Source organism: Metarhizium brunneum, chromosome 1 (genome assembly GCF_013426205.1).
Source record: "Metarhizium brunneum chromosome 1, complete sequence".
NCBI lineage: Eukaryota > Fungi > Ascomycota > Sordariomycetes > Hypocreales > Clavicipitaceae > Metarhizium > Metarhizium brunneum.
The window spans coordinates 1,038,631-1,064,147 of NC_089422.1; the positions used below are offsets into that span (position 1 = coordinate 1,038,631).

Here is a 25,517-nt window from a genome sequence, read left to right on the forward strand (position 1 = left end):
ATAAACGGGCCACAAACTGAACCCAGTTGAGTTGACACAAAAGGCAAACTGAGGTCTATGAGCTTATGTATACAAGGCGTGCCCGCCGCAGATTTTTAGTTTTCGACACCATTTATAATGTCTGGTCTTTCCAGTTGTGCTCATTTGACTCTGACTGATGAGATAGATTTGTGTACAAACTACGCTATTCAGACGTATCGTCATAGGATGGCTCTGGGAAATGGCAAATCCAACGCCAACCAGAGCTGCACCTCACGATGGTTGACTGGGAAATCCACGGCCCACCACCAGAGTGAAATGCCTAGAGACTGTCGGCCGTGCCCTCGCGGCCCGTCGGGACATACAGGATCAAGTGCACATGCATATAAAAAAGCAAGGGTTGTGGGAGGAGCGAAGCCCGCCACAAATTTGGCTGGGTATTCAACAACGCCACCATCATCTCTTATTGCTCCGTCTCCAGGACAACTTTGCACAATGGCTTCGTGGCGTCCTGGACTACCGTCATCAATAGAACAGCAATAAACATCGTCAACTAGACTCATGGCAAGAGTTTATTGTGAGCACTGCCAAGGCCTGCCACGTCGCCGTCTTTCATAATGAAGTCAACATTGTTCCACGCCAGCCACAAGGTGCTGGATTTTGCTACCAGAGATGTGGAGTATGGTGGTTATAAGCGACGAGGCCTCTCGGTCTTTGCCAATATTTCCCAAGCTCTTTTGGCTTGATCATGTTGTACCTTGTCGCCATCACCAGCACCACGAGTCCACGACATATTGGGTATGAACAAGATCATCGGACGAAGCATGTGGTCTGAGGCCTCCGAGTACGAGCGTCTCAAATCACTTGAAAGAGAAGACGATGGCCTCGAAGAGCCTCACGAGCCCGAACGCCGCTCCACCGTCAGGCTACCGAGAAGGGTGTTCATGACGCTCCTGGCCTGCAACGCACTTCTGTTCATCGCATCAGTATACATTCTTTGGGCGGGCACCCTTGGAAAACGCGCGCCCTCAGAGTGGGAATGCGCGCAGACCGTCTCGCCATGGTGTGAGTACACGTTGACGGCGTGAGGCCCGCAGCACCGCTTGCTGACCAGGCGAGCAGCGCCGTTATGGGAGGCAGTCGAGTTCTGGGAAGGCAATTTCGACAACGACTTTGCCCATCCCTCCAAGTATCGCGGCCCGCCGACGCTGGAGCTGCAGAAAACCTGGGATGATCTCTGGGGCGGTAAGCACAGGTCTTTGTAAACTATATACGTGCTCCAACTGAACTGACGCAATTCCAGTCCGCGGCATCGGAGTCGGCAGAGACGATTTGCAAAAGCTCAACAAAACCGACGTCGGTCAGTACATCGAGATCCGGGGAAGCGACCCCGACAACCCAACGTATGGCGCTGCGATAGAGGCCCTGCACCAGCTCCATTGTCTTGTAGGTGACTTTTCATTTCCGGGGCCGGACATTGTCTCGAATACAGCCGCCGGCTTGCGAGACGCATACACGTACGTAGACTTGGGCGTGGGCTGACCGGGACTACTGGCAGAACGTAATACGCCAATATACCTGGCCGCTGGAGATGTATGACAAGTCGTGGGGGAACCTATACCCGTCCGACTTTGAAGACACGGCCACGGCACGGGTACACGTCGACCACTGCATAGAAACCCTTCGACTGAGCTTGATGTGCTATGCCGACGTGACGCCCGCGCTGCTGACGTACGACAAGGAGGCTGGTGGTCGGCGAACCGACTTCAACACCCATCACAAGTGCCGCAACTTTGAAAAGATTATGGATTACATAGACGGACATGGGGTGCAGGTTGATCCTGCGTGAGAGCCGGCTCCTCGTGCGGGACTTTTTGTGGCTGTATACCAAGGAAGACAGAAGGATGGATTAGATGGTGCAGGAGCTGCTTGGTGAGATTTCAAGTTGGCGCGCGTGTTTTGGGTTCCCGAGTCGAGGATTGATAGAATGACGCCTTGGTGCAAGTGAGGGTTTTGGCCGCCATGCATGGGCCGTTTCGACGACGGCATGTGTGCGATGGGCAGGCCATGGATCCGGGCATGTCGTGACGTGTAACGAAACGAAACACTGGCTGTGGCGGGGACTATTCAATGCCAATGCATCTTTGAGCAACACTTGACTCTGCTCTGACTCGGACCAGTTGGCTACTTGGCACAGAGTACGTCTCAAGAAGAGTGTAATTTGGGGCGAGGAGCCTCTTGAGAAGAGGTAACGGAGCTAGATGTAGTCATTTGCATATTGATCAATAATAACTGCGGGTTGATGAACCCTACAGTCAGTCTGACACTCCCGCTTGTATCAGCGATACTCTCCATCGCCATATCCCAGGGCAGGCTTTGCCAATGACGTGAATACAGCTTTCCCCTGAGCACAAGGTTTTGTACGAATGCAAATCGTGGCAATTAGGTTTAGCGAGGGTCTCCTTCGCAATGGGACAATGCAGATAACCAACATTTGCTTGAATCAGTGCAATATCGCCGCCTATAGCCCCATGAAACTCAAACATGATGTCCACGCAGAGGCAGACGGTGACAAGAAAAGCTTTAACTTTTGGGGACCTGGTCTCGAGGGCAATCTATCACCAGAGCAGCCAGACGTGTCCCCTCAAATACGCAACAATCGTTGAATCGACGCTGTAGCTACCAACCAAGGACCTCCCTTCTCCTGATTCTAAACGGCACAGCGCCCTTGACAGCCATTGTGCCCAAACCAAAGCCACGCATGTCCATTTTCAACGAGTCAACATCCACCAGGGGCTCAATGTCAAAGTACGTCACCATGACGGCAGCGGTGTAGATGATGTCACGCTTGGCGAAATGCCGACCCGGGCACTGCCTCTGCCCGCCGCCATACGGGATCCAAGATCCGTCCACGTCCTTGATCCCAAACGAGGCGCCGCCCGCCGATGCCGGGCAACCATCCTCTCTCCGACCCGCGCCCCGCGCCGGACCCGAGCCGCCGGCCTCGCTGCCATCCGCCCTCTTCGGCCCGCTGCCCGGCACGCCCTCGAACCTGAGGAACCTCTCTGCCCAAAACGTATCGAGGGGGTGCCGGCCGCCCTCACCGGCGTTCCACACCGCAGGGTCCATGTGCGCGACCGTCGTGCTCATGAGGACGAGATGGCCGCGCGGCACCACCCACTCCCTGACGTGTAGATTGTCAAAGAGGGGGACGCGCAGCAGGAGCATGTGCACGCGCAGCCGGAGCACCTCGGCGTAGATGGACTGCAGCAGCGGGTTCTCCAGCAGCAGGGCAATGTCGAGCCGTGCCGCCGGCGACCTGGAGTCGCGGCACTTGGCGACCTCGCGCCGCACCCTGCGCAGCAAGTCCTTGTCGCTGGTGATCTCGAGCACGGCCCAGAGGCCGGCGACGACAGAGTTGCGGGTTGACCTGTGCCTTTGTTGGTTATCGAGTCGCTCATCGGGGGTTTGTTTCTCGCTTTCATCAAACTTACGCCCATATGACGCCAAAGTCGGCGGCCGCCATGGCGTCGGCGTCCATGTGGTCCATGTCGGAGAACAGCGCGTGGCGCTGGCGAAACACCCGGCTGCCCCAGAAGGGATCGTCGCCATTTTCGTCGACGGCGTCGTCGTGGAAGTTGAGCTGCGCGTGGCGGCGCCAGTCCTTGACGCAGGCCAGGAGCCGGTCGCGGCGGGCGTAGACCCGGGGTGCGAGGACGCGCGGCGTGCTCCGGAAGAGACAGTCGAGATGGCGGTCCAGCTTCCACAGCTCCTCGAGGAAGTGAGGATGCCGCTGCAGCAGGTAAGGCCCGCAGAGGGCATCTGTGTTGGCGTGGGAGACGTCCGCCTCGAATACTCGCGTCAGGTCCGGCATCTCGGTCCACTCGGCGCCGACGGGGAGCTGCCGGAGCCGCTGCGCCAGATGAATCTCGTATCGGTTCCAGAATGCCCTCATCCCCGGGCCGGATAGAAACTTGATCATGGGCCCGTAGGTGAGGTGGTCGATGCGGTTGCGAGGCTCGACGGGCGTGGCGGCCATGGGCTTGTGCCGATAGCCGGACTTGTCCAGGTCGTAGAGCTGGAGGGCTTCGCCGGACATGCCAAAGACGTTTCCGAGCACGAAGCGGTGCAGCACGGCCATTGTGCACGTCCACGAGTTCTTGAAGACGGCCTTGACCATGTCGGGGCCTTGGGTGAGACACATGTCTGTGTTCATGACGCGGACCCGTACGGGGTGCTCGTGCTGGAACAAACTAGTATATACAATTTTAGATGGCTTCTTTTTTTGAAGAGGAACAATCGGGAATTACATGCTTACCTAGAAGACAGCACCCAGTTCACGGGGTTTCGAGACAGGGCAAACGACAAGGTCGTCACGACCGGCCCAATACTTGGAACCGTATAGGGCCAATACGGAGGCACTTTGGGACCGCCATGCTGCGCTCTTGACTTGAATATCCAGAAAGTCTTGATCCAGCTCGTCAGCAAGTATAATGCGAACAGGATAGAAACCGAGCAGACCAAGTCGCATTGTGCCAGCCGTTCCACGAGCACATGCAGCGTCACAAGAGGGCTTCCAACGACCGATGCATGCGCCATGGCAGATGACATGTCGTTGCCGACTTGGACTTATTCCAAAGTGACTGGACACTTTTACGTCCAGATGTCGCCTGCACAGCAACCCGGCGCGGCGGGAGAGCCAGTCGTTTATCTAGACTTGACCAAACACGATTCGTCCCAAAGCAGCCGACCGCTGGACCGATCAATGGCCCAAATCTACTTGGACAAAGCCGCAGCGCGTTTCAGATCATCCCATGCATATCAACCGACGGCACATGGAAGCCAGCCCATGCACCTACCCTGGCCGCCTTTGCCCCGTGGTCTCACCTTGTCAAGCAACAACCACGGTCACTTGCGTATCGATGTAGGTACAAGGGGACCGGCTCCTGGTCCAACTCTGCCGGATAATGCGCATTGTAGCGCGGCCTAGGAGCCGGATGTAACAGTACGACAACGGCGTCGATGCGCAGACGTGAGAGGGGGAGAAGGGAGTGAACGCCATCGACGCCCTCGTCTGGGCATGACTTTCTCGCGAGGGCTGAATTCGGCCTCTGATCCAATACCTTTGGCCAATTCCAACTTGCTACTCGGCACCAGACCACTTTTTTTACCCCGCGCCGTCGCCAGTCAGAAAGGGCTGGCAGACGGGGGACAATGTGACATCTGACATGGACGTTCTGGAATGAAGCAAGTGACACATCAGCACCCTCATACACCAGTTGACCTGTTTGGAGGGCCGTCGAAGCCTATAAGAACCACACGCGCGTCTGATGGCGCTTCGTGGCGTGCGCTGAAAAAGTTGTCCGGTCGACTGTCCTGTCGACTGGTCCGTCTTATATATGCGCATGTGGCGAAAATAGCATTCTCTATACATGGACCGCGAGGCCAAGGGGATACATACAGTATTGACAAGGACGGCGATGCCCACAGCTGGGCTTGGCCGTGGCGCCCGGTACCTTTGTCCAATGGACCGTTTTTTCAACCATCGAACCGAGGGCCTTCCTTGTCTCAGGAGAGGTGTGATGCCGCACGCGACAGAGGCCGTCTGTTACAGATAGGCACGGGGCATTCTGGCCGTTTTCCCAGCGGCAGCGTATATATATATATATATTCGCCCGGCCCCCCGGGAGCCCATAATGAGCAGGGTATACTCTACAAGACCGGCCAAGAGAATAATATTCAACGCCCATATGTGGACCGCACCTTGTCCCCTTTCAACAGCCACATGGCGCACGGCACAAGGCCAACATGTACAAGGCAGCCCAATCTGCTCCTCCTCTACTTGCCGGCCACCCCTTGCTTCACGTACGCGTCTAGCATCTACCAAAAGCGGACAGCATCAGGACAAATGCTCTCGCCACCGTACGAAGTCCAGATCTTCTGCTCTCGAACGGGAACACCGGTATGGGCGGCATTCACCATCCAGCCCGGCTTGGTGAAGATGCCGACGTGGACGACGCCCGTCTTGCAGTCGCCACCTTTGCCCCAAAAGAGCAGATCGCCGGCTTTGGCTTGCGCGCGAGGAATGTGCTTGCCCAGTTTGGAGGCGTATTGCGCCTGGGCGGTGCGGGCTGGCCGTATTCGATCGACGTTAGCTCTCAAGTTGGAAGAGGAGGTCGCGAGGACCAGGGCCACGCACGAATCTCCTTCTTCTCCGCCTGGTAGACAGAGTACTGGGTGAGACCGGAGCAGTCGAAGCCGCCGTTGGTGGGACCGTGGATGTTGCCACCGCCCCAGACGTAGGGCTTGCCCTTCATCTTGTCGGCTGCGGCGACGATGCCGGGCCCGGTGCGCCTCTCGAGGCCGGATTCCGAGGCCTGGGGGGGGGTGGTTAGTATGTGTGACTTGGGCCGGTGAGAGGCTGGGTTGGGAGTATACCTCGGTAGTTGTGGGCATGGCATAAGCGCCGGCGGCGAGGAAGACGGTAAAGAGAGAGGGCAACTTCATTTTGTGGATGGAGCGCTGTCGACTTGAGTGTTTTTGTTTGTTATATTTGAAACTTGCCTATGCTGAGCGGGCAAGTGACCCTATTTGTAGCTTCTTCACGATCTTGGGCTCATGGTCATGTATCCATTGCGTATTGTTTCTGTAGCTAGATAGGGAGTCTTGTGCCAAAGGATCCGTCCTGTTCAGGGGAAACATGCAGCTGAAATGCAAGTTGGACGATCGATGCTACCTCAGCCGCACAGCAGGTTCATTAGCATCTGCCTTGTGGTGTAGACCTGGGGTAAAATTACTATTTTTACTCACGGGACAACGTTAAGCTCGGGCAAGATTGCCCTTTGGCCCCTGACTGGAAGCTGAATTTGCCCAGTGGCACCCAACTTGTTCAACATTCCAGGCCGCATTGTCAGCGTGCTGTCTTGTGCGTTTATGCCAGAGATAAGACGGGCCAACTTGGTTCCCGTCTTGGGCCAGAGTTTCCATGTACACACACAGGTCGAGTTGAGTCGCGCCCTGAGCTCAGCTATAATTCCGACTTGGTCTCACCGTCGAGGATTTCGTATTTCGTACCCAGCACACCGTCTCGCATCTATTCACAATATTCAATGCTTCTTCTTTGAACTGTTCTCTCGTCCCCACACGACGCCCGCGGAGGCGGCAGAGGCGCTCGGCTCGTCGGGCCACTTCCGGAGCGGGGAGTCTGACATGCCTTCAAGGTCCGATGGGAGCCAGAACAATCACACTTCGTTATCATGCGGTGGCCAGAAACTCGATGACACTATTTTATCGCAAGATAAGCAAGTCATTGCTTCAATTTTTAAAATGATATCGAATCGCCCGCGTATTGAACAAGCACACAAAACCATCAAGGGCAACTCCTTCTATTTATGGCAACATGATGAGTACATACAACAACCGGACTGATGGGCGATTACCAGCGCCGGGGCCGGGGTTCTCTAGTGATCATGTCTGGTACCGAAATTGGGCAAAATTCCAGCCCTGGCTCCAGTCTTTTACTAGCTAACATTTGAAAGTCATCTAATTGACTTGTTAGACCAGACAGTGACAGCACTCCAGCGCCGTCAGCTGCAGGGTTTACTCGATGGAGGCTTCAGCTGAACTCGACCCATGTTAGCCCTGTGCTACGACACTACCTTGCCGAGTTGGAGCCATCGATGTGGTGGTTACCCCGTACATGTCGCCCATTCCGGACACCCGTGCGGGAGTCACTTTCAAACACTTGAGGACAACCGAAGCTAGTATTGTCAGGAGATCATGGCCCTATCTTCGGGAGAAATAGTTGCGGAAACAAGCAACCCCGTCGTCCCGGCTTTGCTTCATCTTTTCTTTTCTCAAGCATCTTGCTCTTGGATCAGCCTATATTCTGGCCTCAATCCACCTCGTCTCATGCGTTGAGACAAACTCCAAATACCACGGTTCCGCCTCCAACATGCTCAATAGTTCGTCAATATGTTTCTCTATTATTGGGTATCAGGCACCTCTTTAGCGCTAGCCATCGGCCCAGAATATCCAACTTCTTCTCCTGTAGATGCTGGGATCATCAACACATCTAACCAAATATCCCTCTATCCCTCTATCCTCGACCACGCCGGTGTCGTCATTTTTTCACCCTCGCACAACACCAATGCAAACCATCATGAAGGCCGGTCCCTCAAAATACCCGCTTCAAGCTGGGCCCAACCCAACTAGCCGCGTCGCATTTCCTGCTCAAACGCCACTGATCGATTCTCTCCGTCTCCCAGCCGGACTTATAATCGATCCACTTCCCCTCAACCTCGTGCGCCTCCTGCGGTCCCCCGTAGTGAATAGCGTGCAAGAGGTGACAAGTGTTCTGGTCTCGTCCTTTCCAAACCCACTGCATACATTCCCCATCCGCCCGGCACAGCTTCTGGCAAGCCTGTGACGAGTCTGCTTGGCGCTCCCCCAAAGGCACGAAACTACCACGGGCCTCGTTGTTCCAATTGTCGCGGGTTGAGTGCTGGCCCGGGCGGTAAAAGTGCCACAGGTCCGCATACATGAGCGGCTGCTGTGCCCAGAATCCGTCAGTCAGGCCAAGAACAGCCTCGAGCATGGCGCGGCGGACTTACCCCGTGTTTTCTGTGTTCAAACTCCCACCGCCACAGCTTGACCATGTCCTGCGTCGCGACCTTGTGCATCGTCACCAGCGGGTGGCACCAGTGGTCGCCGTCGAACGGGAGAGCCGTCAGCAAGTACGGCGTGAAGAGCGGATAGAAGCCCTGCAAGACGATGCCCAGCTCCCAGGCGGCGAAGCCGAGGATACTGTCGCCGCAGCACTCGCCGTCGTGCGCGAGATACCTGAACCTCTCGCTGAACGGCGGGTCGATGAACGCGCCGTTGGGCCCGGCGCGACGGTGAAGCAGCTTCTTCATGGCGCCGCGACTGAGGACGTATCCGGGGCCGCCGTTGGCAAACAGGGTGCCTTGGAGGCGTCTCCCGTCCCGGCGTCCGGGAGAGGCCGATCCCATGTACAGGGGCGTGTCGGGGTCCAGTGTGTCGAGAAAGCGAAACATGTTGTCCCAGAGAATATATCTGGGAATGATTGTTAATGTCACCGCAGTCAGGGACAAGGCGTCGTACTTACGTGTCCGTCTCGTAAAAGACGTAGAATTCCTTGTTCGGCCTCATGGCCCACGCTCTCTCAACCGCCGGCAGGAACTTGAACTTATCCAAGGCCCAGCCATCAATCTTCTTAGCGGCCTCTTTATCTGTTTCCAATGTGCCGTTTTCCTTCATCTCCTTTTGCAGCAGGTACTGCTGGAACTTGGAGGTGTCCGAACCCTTCCGGTACGTATCCGGCAGATAAGCCAAGATGTCGATGACTTTGTGGCCGCGCAGAGTCTCCTCCATATCTGAAAAGATCAACAAGTCGTCTGCGGAGAAGCAGGCGCTCACGCTGTCCAGCTGCGACTCAATCTTGTCTCGGTTCTCGCTGTATCCCATCTTCAGAACGGGCTGGATCCGCGACAGCTTGTGTCTGGGGAAACTGGCGCATAGTTCCTGGGTGCTTCTGTTACCGGGGCTCAGTGACACGGGCTGGAAGTCGCTCGTTGTTGGAAAGCTGTACGTCTTGTTGATCTCGTCGGGTTCCAGCCACAGCTTGTTGGGAGGAAGCTCCGGCACCGGTGCTGGCTCACGACGGCTCCACAGAAAGAGGCTCGTGAGGAAGAACAAGGCCGCCGTCAGCAAGATGTTGCGATTGAGGCGCTTGTTGGTCAGAGGCGACAGGCGCGACCTGTCTGGCTGATTGAAGGGCTTCATGGCCACCACGTCTATTCAGACGGCCAAAGTGGCGACACACAGCCGGCTTTGACGACTCGATGTTGCGGCTGCAGCAGATCAAGGTCAAGTCCCGTCATAATGTGTCGTCACTAGTCAACACGAAGCATCGTGACGGCTTTTTGTGGTGTCGAGGACTTGAGGGAGGGAAGGGGAGAGAAGACTCCAGACCCAGGCAGGCAGAGGGGCGAGAGTTGGCTCGTCAGCTCGCTCTATGGCTGTGCAACCAACCGAGCCCGAATTCACTTGAGATGAAAAAAAAAAAAGTAATACACAGCATGGTCCTTGTGCCCCTTGGCCGGGCTTGCAACAAAGCTCACCCACCTTGGCCTTCAAAGTTGTGGGTATCCGAACTGACGGGTGGCGTTCGGCGGCCCTGGAGACCAGTCCTGACGTCAATATGTCAACTGGTGTGACAGGGATAGGATTCACACAACATTGAAAGCCTCGTTTGCTTCCGGAGCAGATGGGCCGGTAAAGTCTCCGGGCGTTGACACCCTTGGCACCACCAAAGCTCTCTGTCCCGTTGTCAAAATATATTGAAGCCACCCGCGGCCCACCCTGGCCTTGTGCGTTTCTGTTGACCACGAGTCCACGACAGCCAGTTGCTCTGAGAAAGAAAAAAAGCTCATCAGCAAGACGGTCCCTGACGGGGTCCCTTGCTCGGTCATTTCTCGTGACCCGTTCGGGAAGTCGCCGGCTCACCAATTGCGTGGTATGTTGCATGTGGCATCTTGGCATCTTCTTGGCGACCTTGGATCACGCCCAATTCGCGCACGAGATGATGCCAGGTACCAGTTGACATGAACGCGATCCGCCGGCTCCCGTGTCAGACCCAGTGCATAATTTTGGCAAGGCTGAGCAGCCGCCGACTTTAATCGCGGTTTTGCTCCAAAGGACGAAAAACCGATCCGGAAGACTACTAGATGTTGGAGCCAAAGTGCATAAAAAAACGGGCGGTTTGTCTGGCCAACGCCCTGCCGCTTCCGGTCACATATTTGTGGCTTGGGCCGGTCAGCTGCCGGCGCTGGACGTGATTTCCAGTTGATATTACGTGGACGAGCCACATGTGCTCCGTCTAAGTACTCCGTACTCCGTACATAGGATCAAATCCAAGTCTAATTGTAACATTGAAGTTATATGCGCGCTGTAAGCTTACCCTTGCTTCGTGGCTTAGCTATGAAGCGGCCCGCTTTATCGCTAGCTCTTACTGCGTGGCAGAGCTTTGCCTTCCATGTCTGGTTATTTTTTCTTCAATGTTTCTTAAAAACAAAAGTCAACGGTCGCTTACGCAATCGAATAAGTACGCCTCGGACTTCCTTGCTTGTCGGGCCGCATGTTATTGTAGCGCGGATAAGCCTCGACCCAACGTGCCAGGTGACTTCAAATGTTTGATTTGTCCAACTCGGTCGGTCTGATCTCCGACCCTTTTAGAAGCCGCAGCCTCCCGTTCCATCCGAGCCGCGACTTAGAATCGGCCGAGTAGATGAGTCGCCCAGTGCAATTTGTGGCGGCCAGTCTGCAATTTTTCTTTTTCCGGAAGCGGTTCATCGCTCTCTGCTTCTCTCATGTCGCTCAAAAAGACTACCCGCCGCATCGACCATTGATTCATGTAAATTTAGTATATACTCAGCCCTCGCGTCCTGTACGAAGGAGGCTATCCTGTTGTAAAGCAAGTATTCCTCGCCAACGTAGGTCTCGTCGCTGGCACAAAAGACGACCAGGTTTTATCAAAAGAAAAGAGAAATCATCTGGTCGCTTAGATTGTTTCTCTATTGTCTCAAGATCCACCAATCCGAGGCAGAGCTTCATCTTGTAAGCGAATAACCCAATGCATTATACAGAGTAGTACTTGCAAGTGCAACGCTCGCTACAAGGTCCAAAGAAGCTGCCCGAGCTCAACTATTCGCTACAATCAGTCAACGTCACGACGAGAGAGACGAGCCCAAGCAACTGAAAGGCAAAAAGAGAATCGAGTGGTTTCGCCCGGGCTCGAACCGGGGACCTTCTCGGTGTTAGCGAGAAATCATGACCAACTAGACCACGAAACCGATTGTTCTGATTGGATGATGACGAACTGGCAAATAACAGCTTATAAAACTTCAGTGTTTTTTTCCAAGTTGCAAAGTCGAATTGAGCCGAGTTGCCGTGGGATGTTTTTACAGGCAAAATGTCAACTCAGGTATAGTGTATTCTAATTAATGGGTAATTTTCTCATGTAGCGGATTGTTGCTGAATATGCCCTTTCCCCAATACAACGATCGCGCGGGAGCCCGCTCTTGGATTTAGCCGTCTCTTGTGTCACCTCTGTAAGTTGAGCACCTCCTTGCCTCGCAGTGGCATGATTCCGGGTAGGGTTACATTTGCGACGTCAAGATGGCGAGACATGGTCAATCCCATTGCTGAAAATGGGCATATGCTATGAAGCCTCACTAGACGGAAGAATCCTAAATGTAGATTTGCCCTTTGAACACCGTCGCCCCGGCGCTGAATTTCCTAAGCAGCCTTAAACGGACCGAGATGGCTGCCGGAGCTGGGCTACATGCAACATGGAGTTGTGCTGTCTGGTGCATCGATACGAGCTGACGGCGCAGAACAGGCCGGTCGTTGCCCTCGCGTCCGGCAGCTTAGCGCATTTAAAGGGATGCATCAACTCCTGCTGCCGATGCAACGCTCGCCCACGCGCCAACTACTAGCAAGTTGCTCGCCCTCAAGGTGCAACGTTGAAAGTTGTCTGGGGAAGAGACGACGCGGTATGACGACATGTCGGTACTAGTAATCATCTCGTATCTTGTCCCCACATAAACACCAGAGCGCAACCAGGATGCTTGGCACACGACCTAGGCCCTTCTTTTTCAATCGAAAATGGACCTGCCATCTGCTTCACTGTTGGGGGAAAAGGACGCCAAAGGTGGGACAAACCAGGCATCAGACGGCAGATCTGACGATGCCAATTCGGCCGGCACCCAGGTCTGTGCTACGGTGCCATTCGCCTCAGCTTCGTCGGCACTGGAAGCTGTCAACTGGTCCTTGACAATCGGCTCATCGATGCCGCCGTGTCTTTAATCCACCAGTCACAGTGAAGCTGCGTTTGCTTGTGCCACCTCGAGGTTGAGTAGGGTCCGACGAGACTGCTAGCTTCGAATCCTATATAAACCAGCCCAGTATCGATCGACATTGTTTGCATGTCGGTTACCTGGCATCCAGACACACAACCTCAACTCCATCCTCACCTCGCGCAAGAGCATCAATTCGCAAAAAATGCTCATCCCGGCCGCCGCCCTCAGCCTCATCGGCCTCGCCGCCGCCTCTCCCCTTGGCGAGCGACAAGTCGTCCCCAACTATCCGTCAAAATCTACCTCCAAAGGCTTCCACCTGGTGGTTAATGTCACCGATCTTTCCAAGGACTTCGAGTCTCCCGTCCACAACACCTACGCCTCCAGCATCCACGTCGGGGCCGGCCTTGCGCTCGTCGGCCAGAGCGCAAGCACTGGATACGGCCGCATTTTCTACCAGAATGGCACCGTGGATGAGCAGAGGTACAGCCAGTCCAACATTCTCTCCGACAGCGGCACTCCCCCCTTCCCTTCGGGCCTCACGCTTGTCAAGGACCCCAACTCTCAGACCGTTTCGACGGCTCATCTGAACGGCGGCGCTGGACAGTCCGGCATTGGTATCACGCGCTTTCCCGAACCATACGCCTTCTTGGACCCCGAGACGTGGGTTGCCTGCAACGAGAGCCAGCCCTACTACGGGGGCAAGTACTTTGTCATCCTCAAGCAGGCCGAGACGACCATTGGTGACGATGGTTCAATCAACCGAAACATTCCCGACGGCTGCGCCCCTGTGCGCCTGGTTCCCGAATGCACTAAGCTGAACGACCTACCGGCTGGTTCTACCTCCAGCCACGAGTATGCCCTCGACAGCGAGTGTTACCCTGACGTGAAATCTCTGGATTGGACACAGTACGGACCCTAGAGGGGTCAGTGGTCAACGGGAAAGAGTCGGGGGGGCATTATAGAATATGCTACTTGCATTGTCGGATAGCAACGCCATGTATGTAGTACCTTGGATTTATAACTTAATATGTTGACTGGACACGAATAATATTGACGAAATCGATGATTTGCAATGGTACTACATGGTTGGACGTGCTACTGTCTCATCATTGGTGTATTTGATACCAGGATAAACGACGAAATATTGCAAGCCATGGCGTCGTCACACATCAAATCCCTGACTTTTTTCATCCCTGACAGTGACTCGCCTCACCCTCAGCTGGCCAGACTCATCATGCTCAGCATCCCATTGTTCTATGTTGGCAAGCGGCACTTTGACAAGTGTATGTGAGAGAACGCCATCATCTTCAGCATGCGTAACCTCGGCGCGAACGCGATATCCCCTCCACTTGGGGATAGCATACATCCACGCCACATAGTACAATCCACATATAATCATGCTGTATACAACAAGTTAGATATACTCGGGTATTCTCTTGTCGGGTCGATAAAAAACTCACACGCCAATCCCGGCCACGCAGTACGTAGCGTACCAAAAGCTCACATCGCCGGCATACGGCCCTCCCTTGGGTGGCCACCAGGGCATCACCAGGAGGAACACCTGAATCAAGTTGTAAAACACCAAGAGCACGTCCCAAACCCGAAACTGCGATCTCGGCAGCTTGTTGCGGCTTCGCCGCCGCCGAATGATAAAGACACCCAGAGTCATTGCCAAGCCAAACATGGCCTCGGGGTACGTCTTCAAACTCACCACAAACTGAAACGCATCGCCGGCGGGCGGCGCCGCAATCATGACAAACGTCATGAGCCACTTGAGCAGGTAAGGGCCGACCGGTGTGCCAAAGGGCTTCGTCGCCACCCAGAAGTTGGTAAACGGCAGCACGCCCTGTCGGCCGATTTCGCGGATCATGCGAGACTGGCCAACCAGCACAGCCAAGAGGTTGCCATAGGCACTCAGCAGAACGAGCACATTGAGCGCCGTTTCCGCACCGCCCGTGCCGAAGACGGTCGTGAAGAAGACACTGGCCGCGATTTCCTTGGACGTTGCGAACTGGGTCTTGTCCACGGCAGCAAAGTAGGCGACGTTGCAGAGGATGTACAGAACCGCCACGATCAAGACGGAGGCAAAGCCGTGCTTCTTGATGGACGGGATCGGGTTCCTGATCTCGTTGACGACGTTGAAGGCGTTGGAGAAGCCGCTGAACGAGAAGACGATGCTGACCAGCGCGGTGGACAAGTCGTTCCCGTTGGTGGTGGTGCCCTGGAACGCGTTGTCAAAGTTGGCGCCGGGGTTTGGTACGCGGGATACGTGGCCGCCGAGGACGACCAGGCCGGTGATGCTGATGAAGACGAGGGTGAGCACCTTGAGGACGCCGAGTATGTTGACGGCCCACAGGGAATACTTGTTGTGCGCAATGACGCCTGTTGGGATTGATGTTAGCGATGCGGCGGGCAGGGGGCGCGGCGTTTGCCCACGTTGAACGTACAGATGACGGCGAGGGTGTATGCCGCGATGGCGACCCCCTTCATTTGCCAGTCGGACGGGGTTGTGCCCGCGATCCGCCAGACATATCGCGACAGCACGATGGCGTTGCTGCTGCTGAAGGACAGAATGACGGACTGGACGGCGAAGGCGATGGGGAAGAAGTACTTTGGCCGGGGGTATGCCTGCTCCAGGTAGACGACTTCGGATCCGCTGCGATTGGGGAAATAGCTGGCCAGTTCGAGATAGGTCCCGAAGCCGGCAATGGCCATGATGGCGCCAATGGCCCAGTATATCAGGGCCAGGCCGACGGAGCCAGTGGCCTTGAGGATGTTTCCCGCTGCGGCGTGTTAGTGGGATTCTGGGGGAAAGGGGTGACGGGCTGAGCCGGGTGACTGACGCGTTGAGAAGATTCCCGTGCCAATCATCTGGTTGACGTTGAGGAAGATGATGGTGACCCATCCCACGTGGTATCCTAGGGGGGAGTTTCTCTCGACCGGGGCGCCGACGGCTTCTTGGTAGGTGGCCTCGGAGCCATTCCCTCCCTTTACACGAGTGAAGGCGAGGTCTCCGTCGTACACAATGTCCGATGAGCTATCGGATGCGTAAGCGCCGCCGGCAGCGTCGCCCGGGGCCGGGGCCGGAGCCGGAGCCGGAGCCGGCGTTGAGCTGGACGTCTCCCAGAACCGGAGACCCATGGTGTTTTGCGCTTCCACGAGATCGTCCAGGACGATGTGCAGAGCAGGAGATTGTGTAAAACGCGCCCTTTGATGGGCCGGGCTTCGGGACAAAACTACGTTAACTCCCTCCCTTTTAGCCTTTGCTGCCTCCTGCCGCCGAGCTTTTCCTCATTGCATCTCATAATCACGCAAGAGCACCCTTGCACCGGCACCTATCGCGCTCCCAACTACTCGAGTAGACTGCATTGTAGACTTATGCGCATTGCCCGTTTCATATCCAGGACTCTTCTGGACTCAACTGTGTCTACAACCAGGTCCAAGGTGCCATGTCATGCCACCATGGTGACATGCAGCCAAGTCTGGAAGAGCCGGTTATTGGTGGATGCGGCCACGAAGCCGCGTCGACGATCAGTTGCGACATTGCACCATCGCATCTCGCCATTGGAGACGTGTGGATGGACGATCTGGACACTATTAAGTTCTATCCATCTCCAACGGGCGCGCGCCGTGAAAAAAAAAAAACATCGTCTTTGCGCGCTGCAAATCATTGCTGCGGATTACACTTGACACTGTACAATACCGTCGACGCATCGCGGGAAATGGCGACGGCGGCGGCCAACAGAACAGGTCCTCCGGGACAGCCTGACATTGCGTACACGCCGAACTGGGACACATACCAAGAGCGCATCAAGAGACGCCAAGAGACCGAGAAAATCAATGGCACTCTCCCCGACGGGTTTCCGCAAAAGCTAGAGTCCAGCTTGGCATGGACCGGGGCCACCGTCACCGACCAGTACGACTGGTCCTACGAGTTGAACCAGTCTGAGCTGGAGGAGATTCAAGAGGCCCTGGATTACTTCAAGAGTAAGAGCTCAAGTCTGGTAGCAAAAACAAAAGACCCGTGTGCGTTCTCTGACGCAAAGCAGGCCAGAACAAGTCGCTCGGCGAGATCAGCCAACTCACCTTTCCTCTGCCCAAACTCCATCCCCGTCTGCGGTCCATTTCCGCCGACGTGCACAACGGCCACGGGTTCAAGGTCGTCCGAGGCATTCCAATCGACAAGTACAGCAGGGAAGAAAACGTCATCATCTACGCAGGCATCGCCTCCCACGTGGCCACCATCCGCGGGCGGCAGGACCACGAGCACAACGGCCGCCCGGCCGACGTCGTCCTCGCGCACGTCAAGGACCTGTCTACCCACGCAGACGCAAAGAACATCGGGTCGCCCGCGTACACGACCGAGAAGCAGGTGTTCCACACCGACGCAGGCGATGTGATTGCCCTGTTTGCCCTGGCCGCCGCGGACGAGGGCGGCGAGAGCTTCCTGTCCAGCAGCTGGACCGTGTACAACGAGCTGGCTGCCACGAGGCCCGATCTGATCCGGACGCTGGCCGAGCCCTGGGATGTCGATGAGTATGTTGTTCCCCCTTGCCCCTTCTACTGCGGACATGTCAGGGCAGATCAATCCTCAGAGTTTCTCACGCGCTGCAGATTCGGCAAGACTGGCCCCCCGGGATACACGCCCCGGCCGCTCCTGTACCACCAGCCCGCCGGGGAGAAGGGCCCCGAGCGCGTCATTATCCAGTATGCCCGGCGGTCGTTCACGGGCTACTGGGGGCTGCCGCGGAGTGCGGACATCCCGGCCATCACGGAGGCGCAGGCCGAAGCGCTTGATGCGGTGCACTTCACGGCCGAGAAGCACGCGCTGGCTCTCGAGTTTCGCCCCGGCGACATTCAATTCGTCAATAATTTGAGTATTTTCCATGCCAGGGGAGGCTTCCGCGACTCTCTGGAAAAACAGTAGGTGTCCTGTTCTCACTGAAAAGAAAAACATGAACTCGTCCTGACTCTAGTATGCAGACGCCACCTTATCCGCCTGTGGTTGAGAGACGAGGAACTGCACTGGGACACGCCTGCTGCGCTGCAGAGCAGGTGGGACAGGGTGTATGGCAATGTGACTCCTGAGAAGCAAGTGTTTCCTCTGGAGCCGTCGATCCGGTCGGCTTCTTCTGGTGTAAAGGCCAAGCAGGACGCGCTGCCATTGTCGTCTGTGGCCGTTGCTATAAGTGCTTAAGTGTAGCCGTGTTTTGGTATACCATGTAATTATGCCGACATCTCATTCTGCTTATTGAAATGATCTAGCACTCTTGTGATGGAAGGTGGTAGTACCTGCGGTCTTTTGTTTTCATGAACTGTCTGTGATGAATCATGACACCCTGACAAGTTGACCGGATCCTGTGAGCACGCGTAGACGTCTGCGTTCGTTATTGAACTTCACCAGGGAGACTGGCTACATGATAAACGTGCTCTAATCAAAGCAATCTACAAGATCTATGCACAATCCTATGGGCCGATTATCATCAATCACAAGCGGGTCTCGGTGTCGGATTGTAAACTGCACGGCGGGCTCACGCCTGATTTAGTCCAACCAGTTGACACTGACGTCGATATAACCGACGTGGCGGGTCTCTCATAAATTATCCCAAGTCAAGCCCAACCAACTAGTGCGCATGCTCATCACATGTATTTACACAAATTAATCTTGGTAAAAGTCTTTTAAAGTAGTTTCGCTCGAACCTGTATCTGCCCTTCTTGAAATTGCCGTGAAGCCTTGACTTCAGAATCCATATGTGCCTACACTCAGAGCCACTACATCATGTTACACGTTATAACCCTAACCCTTTGACTGTACGGTCCCCAACCCCAAGTCTTGTACAGTCTCCCGAACAGCGTCCCAGGATTTATCCCCGTAGAGGGCGCCCCGGAGCCACGCCGACGTCACCTTCTGCACAACCCCCAATATCTCGGGGCTCCTTGCCGCACCCTCCTGCGTCTCAGCTACATCCCACCCACTGATACCACCAAAGGTGTGTTTGACCCCCGTCATGATGAACACGTCCTTTGGCCCGGGGCTGAAGGCATACGGGTCCATGTGCCACGTCTCGTCGCGCACGGTAAAGTGAGGACTCAAATCTCCATCTCCCGCCACCACCAATGCCCTTGTGCGCATGGTGCTGAAATCCGGCCCGTAAAACGGCAGACGCGCCTTTGCCCCCTCTGACAAGTCACCTCCGCCGTTCCCAGGCCCGCCAATGACGACGCCCGCTTTGATACGGGCGTCAAAGGCGTCGACCTTGGAGGCAGTTCGTGGATCGGTGTTGGTCGCGCCGAGGAGCATCGACGCCGTCATGCCCCCGAACGAGTGGCCAACCACGGCGACCTTATCCCTGTCCAGACGGCCTTTTAATTCCGGGACCGTGGCTTCTATCATGTCGAGCTGGTTGAGGATCTGCGACATGTCTTCAGTGCGGGAGGTCCAGTACAATTCGTCCCCCTGGGGAGGTTTTTCCAAGCTCAGCGATCGGGAACTGAGGTGCGTGGGCTGCAAGACCACGAACCCATCGGCAGCGTAGTATTCGGCCAGAGGGCCGTACCCGTGTAGCGACGAAAGCCAGTTGCTGGGGCCGTGTCCATGGGAAAGCAGGATGATTGGGAGATTGAGCCCCGTGGCGGGACTTGTTACCCGGAGCTTTAGATCAATGGGTCGATGCGGCGACGGGAGCGAAACTGGGCTGTAAATCCGTATGGGACATGGTGTCGTACTGGCTTGGAGCTTGGAGGCCCTACCGCCGAGTGCGTGGGTGAATATGCCTTTTGACATGGCAGCTTTGACCGAGGGCAGTAGAACAATTGTGTTTGTGAAATCGTTTGACTGAAACGCTCGTGGCCGGGCATGGCTGGTATTTAAATGTCAAGTAGGTATGAAACTGAGCATATTGGGTGACATGTGACTGGGCTCAGTGCGCGCCATGTGCAGACCTGGGCACGTCGAAGCAGTTTGGTATCCCTGCCCGGTGCGAATGTTGGGTTTCTCGGGGTTTACGGATATAGTACTCCACAGGCTGGCAGGACTAAACTGTACGTGATGGCTTGAGATCCATTGCGATTACGCACATTCAGCTGGGTGTTGAGTTGATTGGATTCGTTTAAACCAAAGTCAAAAATATTAGGCGTGGTTGGTGGCATGAGGGTATTAGTTATCAATGATTGGATTTGAACATTACAACTCTGGTCAAGCCTGTTTGCAAATAAGGTGCTGGCAACCAGTTGTCGCCGGCATGTTGTATTCCTCCAACGGAATAGTCGCACCTACGCGTACTGCGCAGTTTCCCTGTCACTCCATTCCCAAAGTCGTCTAGGTATAGACTTCTCATTGGTTTCAGACTCCTCGATTGCCTCTCGCAAATCGTTTCGTAGAATGTCGTTGCCCCGTCTACCCCACGGAATCACAAACATGCCACCATCCTCCATCTTGATATCAGGGCTCCAACCGGCATATAGTTCTGTGTATGCACCGAGACGAGATGGGTGGCTAACTATCTTGGCGGTCAATAATTCGACAGGCCCAAGATGGCGGCACAGCTCGGTCGCAAGGTTCCCTGGGTTGAAGGCGAGGCTCAAAATACCATCCGCTTCATGTCGCCTACTGAACTCGGCGGCGTAGAAGTTATTGGCGGCTTTGGATTGGCCATAATTCGTGGACTGCGATGAAGAAGTCTGTGGTGCATCGTCCTCACCAAGCTTGACGCCGCCGGCCGGTGACAGCAGATTGGCGGTGATGGAGCTGGCCCAGATGACGCGCACTGAGCCTGGTGGGCTGGCGAGAGCCGTCTCTTTCAAGATGGGAACGAGACCCTTGGTGAAGAGAAATGGCCCTAAGCAGTTGGTAGCCAGTTGAAGCTCATGGCCTTGCGTCCCCTTGGCATCCTTGGAGCACATCATGACTCCAGCGTTGTTGACCAGTACGTCGAGTCGCTTCTCTCGTGCAGAGAATTCCTCCAAGGCTGGCTTGATAGTGGTCAAGTCAGAGAGATCTAGCGATAAGAATTCAAGTCTGCCCCTGGAGTCTGGGTTTTGCGCCTTGATTTCTTCAATGGCAGTCGTTGCCTTTTCCTCATTTCTTCCAGCAATATAAATGACGGCATTATGCTGATAGAGAATAGTGCTCAGCTCCTTCCCAATGCCAGCATACCCTCCCGTTACTATATGTACTTTGCCACTTTGGTCAGGCAGGTTATCTTCTGTAAGAACTGGCTTTGGGATGAAGAACGACTGGGCAAAGGCACCCCAGAATAGTTGGGCCATGGCTGTGCGCGAGTGGTCCGGGATGATGAGGACTTGATATGGCCGTTGAGAAAGATTTGCTTTGGCCACAATGCAAAACGGTGACCTGAAGATGGATGTAGAATTGGACGGATGAAGTTGTTGAGATAGGATGCCAGCTGCCCACGGGCAGTCTGAAGAATGGCAGTCGCGCTGTTGCTGGGACTATACAGTACATACAGTCTGGTCGCACTAGATCTCAAAGTGTGGTGAGACACAAACATGGCGCTGGGACTATTGGACGGGATGGTGAACTGATGACCACAGGCCTGGGAGTCTGGGACTATAGCAAGCACTTGAGGATTTCACATCAATGCTGCCAATGGCTTTCTTGGTCCGTGCAATGGTGTTACTGCGTGAAATCGGACATCTCGATCAATTGATGGCAAATCACAAAAAAAAAGCACTGACCATCAAGGTTACACAGCGCATTTTGCTGCCTGTGCGGGTCCCGTGGCAAGGGCTCTGGGTCAGTTCTTTCCTATTGTAGGCATAACAATAGGCATCACAATGATCTGGTCTCAGACAATGCGTAAAAGTACCTCGGTAGCTACATGTATGTACACGCATTACTTGGTCATGTCAAGTCTTCAACCTGCCGTCACTCTGGGGCTCGCTCACCTGGCAGTTCTCTGCTCCTCCTCACAAGGCAGCTCCTCCATCATCAATTCTCTACTCCATCTTCCGTACAATCTACGAAACACACCCTGACTTCGTGCGACGAAGTACGTACAAGGTCAGCATTGACCGGGCCGTGCCAGGTCGCTTTCCCCTGTCCCGTCCACACAGACCAGAGTGCGCCGCTTGATCTCTAAAGTGGGCGTGAACAGACTCGCTTCGAGTTGCCAGGCTGTACTGAGTGGCTCTTGGCGATTCGGCTGTAACACGCCACTTAAGCCCGGGTGATAGTGTCTCACTGTCTATGCGGAGCAGTCTCGATCGGCAGTTGCCTCAACGAAACATCACACAGTCCACGCGAGGCATGGCATTCTTGCCCCTTCAGCTCGAGGAGCGGCTGAGCAAACAAGCAAGGTCAGCTGGCAGTGTTTTATTACGCATTACAGTCCTGATACTAATATCACCCCTAGCTCTGGCGAATCCCAGCACTTATACTCGAAAGTCTCAAATACCGTAGCACTTGTCTCAACACTGCTTTACTTTCCTGGTGAAGCTACCTGCCACCGATCTCACGGCATTTTGGCCCCCTTCGCAAGCGTCAGGTATCGACATGACTTCCAGTCACACGTGTTCTTGCCTTTGGTCAGCATCAAAGCTTCGAGTCTCAATTCCAGGGATCGCCTTACCGTATGCACCGTCGTACCCCACCATGAGAAGTCTTTCGATGCCCCCGTATATATCACTGCAAAGAAGATCAAGATGCCTGCGATGGCCGTCGAGCAGTCCAGCGATGCACTAAGCACAAAGTTATACTTATTCCACCAGGTCTTGTAATTCTTTTTTACCAAGAGGCCAAAAAGGAGTCCCACTACAACCCAAGACCCATAGTTCGTGCCTGAGGCTGGCGGAATGTATCCCATCCCGCCGAGAAATAGTGGCACATGTACGCGACGCAACCATTTTGCGTTGGGAAACACACGTCGCAGGCCGTATACAGCAATTGGTAGAAGAAATCCAAGCAGGAAGAACCAAAGAAGTGGCCGATACGACGCTCCAGGGGCAAAAAACTTGCGAGGCCCAACGGCCCCCCATACCATACTGGTATTGAAATGAGTGCGAGAGAATGGACAAGTGAATCCATTGGCCGCTTTGGAGGTGCAAATATTTGGTATATGGTTGAGAGCCCAGTTCAGCACCGCGACTTGGGAAACAGTACCAACAACCAAGCCCACCGCCTGCACGAGGAACAGGTGGCGCGGGGGAATCTGCTCTTTTTGTCAGCTGCTTTGATCAAGAATCGAACGAGGTATAGCGATACTTGCATTACAGTAAATCCCGAGCTTAAGATCCTGCGCAAAGGCAAGACCTTTGGTGGTGGATATGGACCCAAGGGAAAAAAACCAGATGTTAGCAAGGACTTTCCCTTCCCAAACATATCCAGCAACCAGGCGGCAGAAGAGCTCAATGCTAATTTTTGTATTTGTGGTTGCGAATACCCAAGCAATCTGTTTTTTTTTCCGTCAGCTTTGGGTTCCCAGAAATGCATTTCAATGCAATCAAATCACGCACCGGGATGAAAAAAACACCGGATATTACAAAAGCTAGAATCGCGCCGTACCAACGGAGTTGTACGGCGTAGTATTCACAAGAAAACATGGCAAAAAATAATCCGAGAAGAGTGGCAGCGCCGTACCACCACAAAGGTGCTTGTGAATAATGCGAAGACAAGTCTTGCTCGGCAGTGTTTTCATGTGTATCAGAGTCTCGCTTAGGCCATAATTTTGCTTCCCGGACTTGCCGCACAAGGCTGCCAATTTCATGTCGCTTTTCAAGAAATAGCCATGTGAAAAGAGACGCAAATGTTGCAAAAGCAAGACCAAACTTGTTCAGCGCATATGTTACGGGCAATCGGATCTATATGTGGTGTAAGTCAGTTCAGTTTTGCTATAATTGAAGGCAGCACGTACGTCTGAGTAGGCAGCAAATTTGGCCTCATCAAAGGTGAAGCCATTCTTCGCATTTATCACCCTTGATACATTGTACACCTTGGCGGTGTTGTCGAATATTGAATTGCTTTGCAAAGGGAGGTAAGCTGATAGCCACGTGTTGGAGTAATATAAGGCCGGGGTTATGATCCATATCCAGAAAACGACAGCAGCAAGGATATTGAAGATCACCCAGGTTGGGACAATGAGAGGCGAGCCGATATACGAGATTTGGCTCCCTATTCTGGCATGTTAGTGCCCTTGATAGAGCTCTGCTACCGAACAAGGGTCCAAATGCCAGTGCTTACAGTCAAAGGTAAAAGGGAGCAGCCCCATTCCACTCTTCATACCAAAAACTTGGTTGACAACTGCGTTCTTTGGCGCAATCCAGCAGATCCAAGTGAAATAGCCAAGAGCAGGAAAGATCAGGTCGGGAAACCAATACCAAATAAACCCAGCAGCAAACGTCCACAGAAAGAATTTGTAACGCGTCGACCTCCAAGTATGGGCGTGACTAGACGACACGGACTGTCAGCCTCGGGTTTCCTGGTATTCACTTGTGTCACTTTAGCCGACCTACCTCGAAACGTTTTGTTTGCTATTCCCTCCATGAAGGGCGGCGTTGAGAGCAGTATTGCCTAAAACCCCAGGCCAGACCAACTCACGCGGCTCTACGACGAGTGAACGGGCGAGACCAGCAAAGCCAAAGCCAAACAGAATGGTTGCCAGTGTGATCATCAACTCAAAGCCCCAACCTGCCTCGAGTCCGTAAAATACTCGTTGTTCAGTCAAAACATCGGCACTAAGACGCGTCATATAGCTCAAGTTGGCAAGAATATAGATCAAGATATTCTCCTGGAATACTTGCTCAGCGGGTCTTTTAATGTCTATCGTGCGGTATATACTATCGGGCGCTTACCTTGTGATTAAACCGACACGGGTTCAAACTGTGGCGTGTGCCAAATACTGTGACACCCCAGTCTGGCACCACGAGCTCCCAGGCTTTGCCTACGGGATAGGCCAAGAACTGGATCGCCGATTGAGACAAGGAGACGGATGGGAACCGGAAGGTGTAGAGGGTATTTACGCCACTACCGATGATGCAAAAGCCTATACCGATAAACCACATCCTCAACGTGAGACAAGGTAGATTCGGGTCATCGCCACTCATGTCGACACCGGCGGCCGAGAGAACATCGCTATCCGATGCATGGTCTTTGAAACAAGTCAGTATTCTTCCGTCAGAGGAACAAGAACAGCTCAGCTGCCCCACTTGCCGTCGAGTTGTTTCGAGTGTTTCTCGGTATCTTGGTTATCTTGTGATGCATCGACAGTCAAAGTATCGATGGCTTTGGGATTCATGTTGAGGTCTGGCATGGCGATGCCGTACAAGAATCTTGGTCTTTCGACATGTCCAAGAAGGCAATCTGATGATCAGATAAGATGAGATTTCCCATCTTTTATTACAGAAGAAACAACTGCAAAGTAAGCATATGGCTCGTTCCACTCCGGCTGGCAGGGTGGACACTGCAAGTGGACCGTGAAGCATAGCCACCGTTGGGAGCGAAATTGCAGCATGGTGTTGCATTCTTTCTGCTGCCGATTAGCCGTGAACGGTGGAGAAATTTTACATAACCAGCAAGGCAAAAGACGCAGAATGCAACTGCAATTGGTGCTGGAGACGATCGTCACAAAACCCGAAAACGCCAAGAGATGATAGCCTTGATCTGGATGCTGGATATCTCTCGGTGGATACCCAAAGTGGCAA

General features: G+C 54.3%; 10 protein-coding genes and 1 non-coding gene across 11 annotated transcripts; 4 read left to right on the forward strand and 7 right to left on the reverse strand.

The window, feature by feature from the left end:
• Positions 1-779: 779 nt before the first annotated feature.
• cctO_0 (Cyclochlorotine biosynthesis protein O) lies at positions 780-1,828 on the forward strand (the record flags this gene model as incomplete). Its single annotated transcript, XM_014686484.1, has 4 exons — positions 780-1,044; positions 1,102-1,224; positions 1,283-1,425; positions 1,538-1,828. 4 exons carry the CDS (start codon positions 780-782, stop codon positions 1,826-1,828), a joined length of 822 nt encoding a protein of 273 aa, XP_014541970.1.
• An 830-nt stretch (positions 1,829-2,658) lies between these two features.
• G6M90_00g003130 (uncharacterized protein) lies at positions 2,659-4,578 on the reverse strand (the record flags this gene model as incomplete). The annotated part of the gene is made up of 3 exons (XM_014686485.1): positions 2,659-3,409; positions 3,474-4,232; positions 4,298-4,578. The coding sequence occupies 3 exons, from the start codon at positions 4,576-4,578 to the stop codon at positions 2,659-2,661; spliced, it is 1,791 nt and encodes a 596-aa protein (XP_014541971.1).
• A 1,281-nt stretch (positions 4,579-5,859) lies between these two features.
• Positions 5,860-6,486, reverse strand: G6M90_00g003140 (uncharacterized protein; the record flags this gene model as incomplete). The annotated part of the gene is made up of 3 exons (XM_014686486.1): positions 5,860-6,110; positions 6,179-6,356; positions 6,418-6,486. The coding sequence occupies 3 exons, from the start codon at positions 6,484-6,486 to the stop codon at positions 5,860-5,862; spliced, it is 498 nt and encodes a 165-aa protein (XP_014541972.1).
• A 1,669-nt stretch (positions 6,487-8,155) lies between these two features.
• G6M90_00g003150 (uncharacterized protein) lies at positions 8,156-9,783 on the reverse strand (the record flags this gene model as incomplete). Its single annotated transcript, XM_014686487.1, has 3 exons — positions 8,156-8,530; positions 8,592-9,054; positions 9,107-9,783. 3 exons carry the CDS (start codon positions 9,781-9,783, stop codon positions 8,156-8,158), a joined length of 1,515 nt encoding a protein of 504 aa, XP_014541973.1.
• Positions 9,784-11,778: 1,995 nt separating this feature from the next.
• Positions 11,779-11,852, forward strand: G6M90_tRNA00000034. The gene has a single exon. It is a non-coding gene; the product is annotated as a tRNA-Val (tRNA).
• Positions 11,853-13,062: 1,210 nt separating this feature from the next.
• G6M90_00g003160 (uncharacterized protein) lies at positions 13,063-13,779 on the forward strand (the record flags this gene model as incomplete). Its single annotated transcript, XM_014686488.1, has 1 exon — positions 13,063-13,779. One exon carries the CDS (start codon positions 13,063-13,065, stop codon positions 13,777-13,779), a length of 717 nt encoding a protein of 238 aa, XP_014541974.1.
• A 243-nt stretch (positions 13,780-14,022) lies between these two features.
• On the reverse strand, positions 14,023-16,001 carry MUP1_0 (High-affinity methionine permease; the record flags this gene model as incomplete). Its single annotated transcript, XM_014686489.1, has 4 exons — positions 14,023-14,260; positions 14,321-15,242; positions 15,308-15,643; positions 15,704-16,001. 4 exons carry the CDS (start codon positions 15,999-16,001, stop codon positions 14,023-14,025), a joined length of 1,794 nt encoding a protein of 597 aa, XP_014541975.1.
• A 581-nt stretch (positions 16,002-16,582) lies between these two features.
• Positions 16,583-18,057, forward strand: SAT17_0 (Taurine hydroxylase-like protein SAT17; the record flags this gene model as incomplete). The annotated part of the gene is made up of 4 exons (XM_066129544.1): positions 16,583-16,847; positions 16,910-17,396; positions 17,475-17,783; positions 17,844-18,057. 4 exons carry the CDS (start codon positions 16,583-16,585, stop codon positions 18,055-18,057), a joined length of 1,275 nt encoding a protein of 424 aa, XP_065985892.1.
• A 600-nt stretch (positions 18,058-18,657) lies between these two features.
• On the reverse strand, positions 18,658-19,644 carry G6M90_00g003190 (uncharacterized protein; the record flags this gene model as incomplete). The annotated part of the gene is made up of 1 exon (XM_014686491.1): positions 18,658-19,644. One exon carries the CDS (start codon positions 19,642-19,644, stop codon positions 18,658-18,660), a length of 987 nt encoding a protein of 328 aa, XP_014541977.1.
• A 488-nt stretch (positions 19,645-20,132) lies between these two features.
• fc-sdr_0 (Short-chain dehydrogenase/reductase) lies at positions 20,133-21,128 on the reverse strand (the record flags this gene model as incomplete). The annotated part of the gene is made up of 1 exon (XM_014686492.1): positions 20,133-21,128. The coding sequence occupies one exon, from the start codon at positions 21,126-21,128 to the stop codon at positions 20,133-20,135; it is 996 nt and encodes a 331-aa protein (XP_014541978.1).
• A 1,205-nt stretch (positions 21,129-22,333) lies between these two features.
• Positions 22,334-25,126, reverse strand: isp4_2 (Sexual differentiation process protein isp4; the record flags this gene model as incomplete). Its single annotated transcript, XM_066129545.1, has 7 exons — positions 22,334-23,029; positions 23,568-23,678; positions 23,732-23,988; positions 24,058-24,263; positions 24,330-24,604; positions 24,669-24,964; positions 25,027-25,126. 7 exons carry the CDS (start codon positions 25,124-25,126, stop codon positions 22,334-22,336), a joined length of 1,941 nt encoding a protein of 646 aa, XP_065985964.1.
• Between the last annotated feature and the right edge of the window lie 391 nt (positions 25,127-25,517).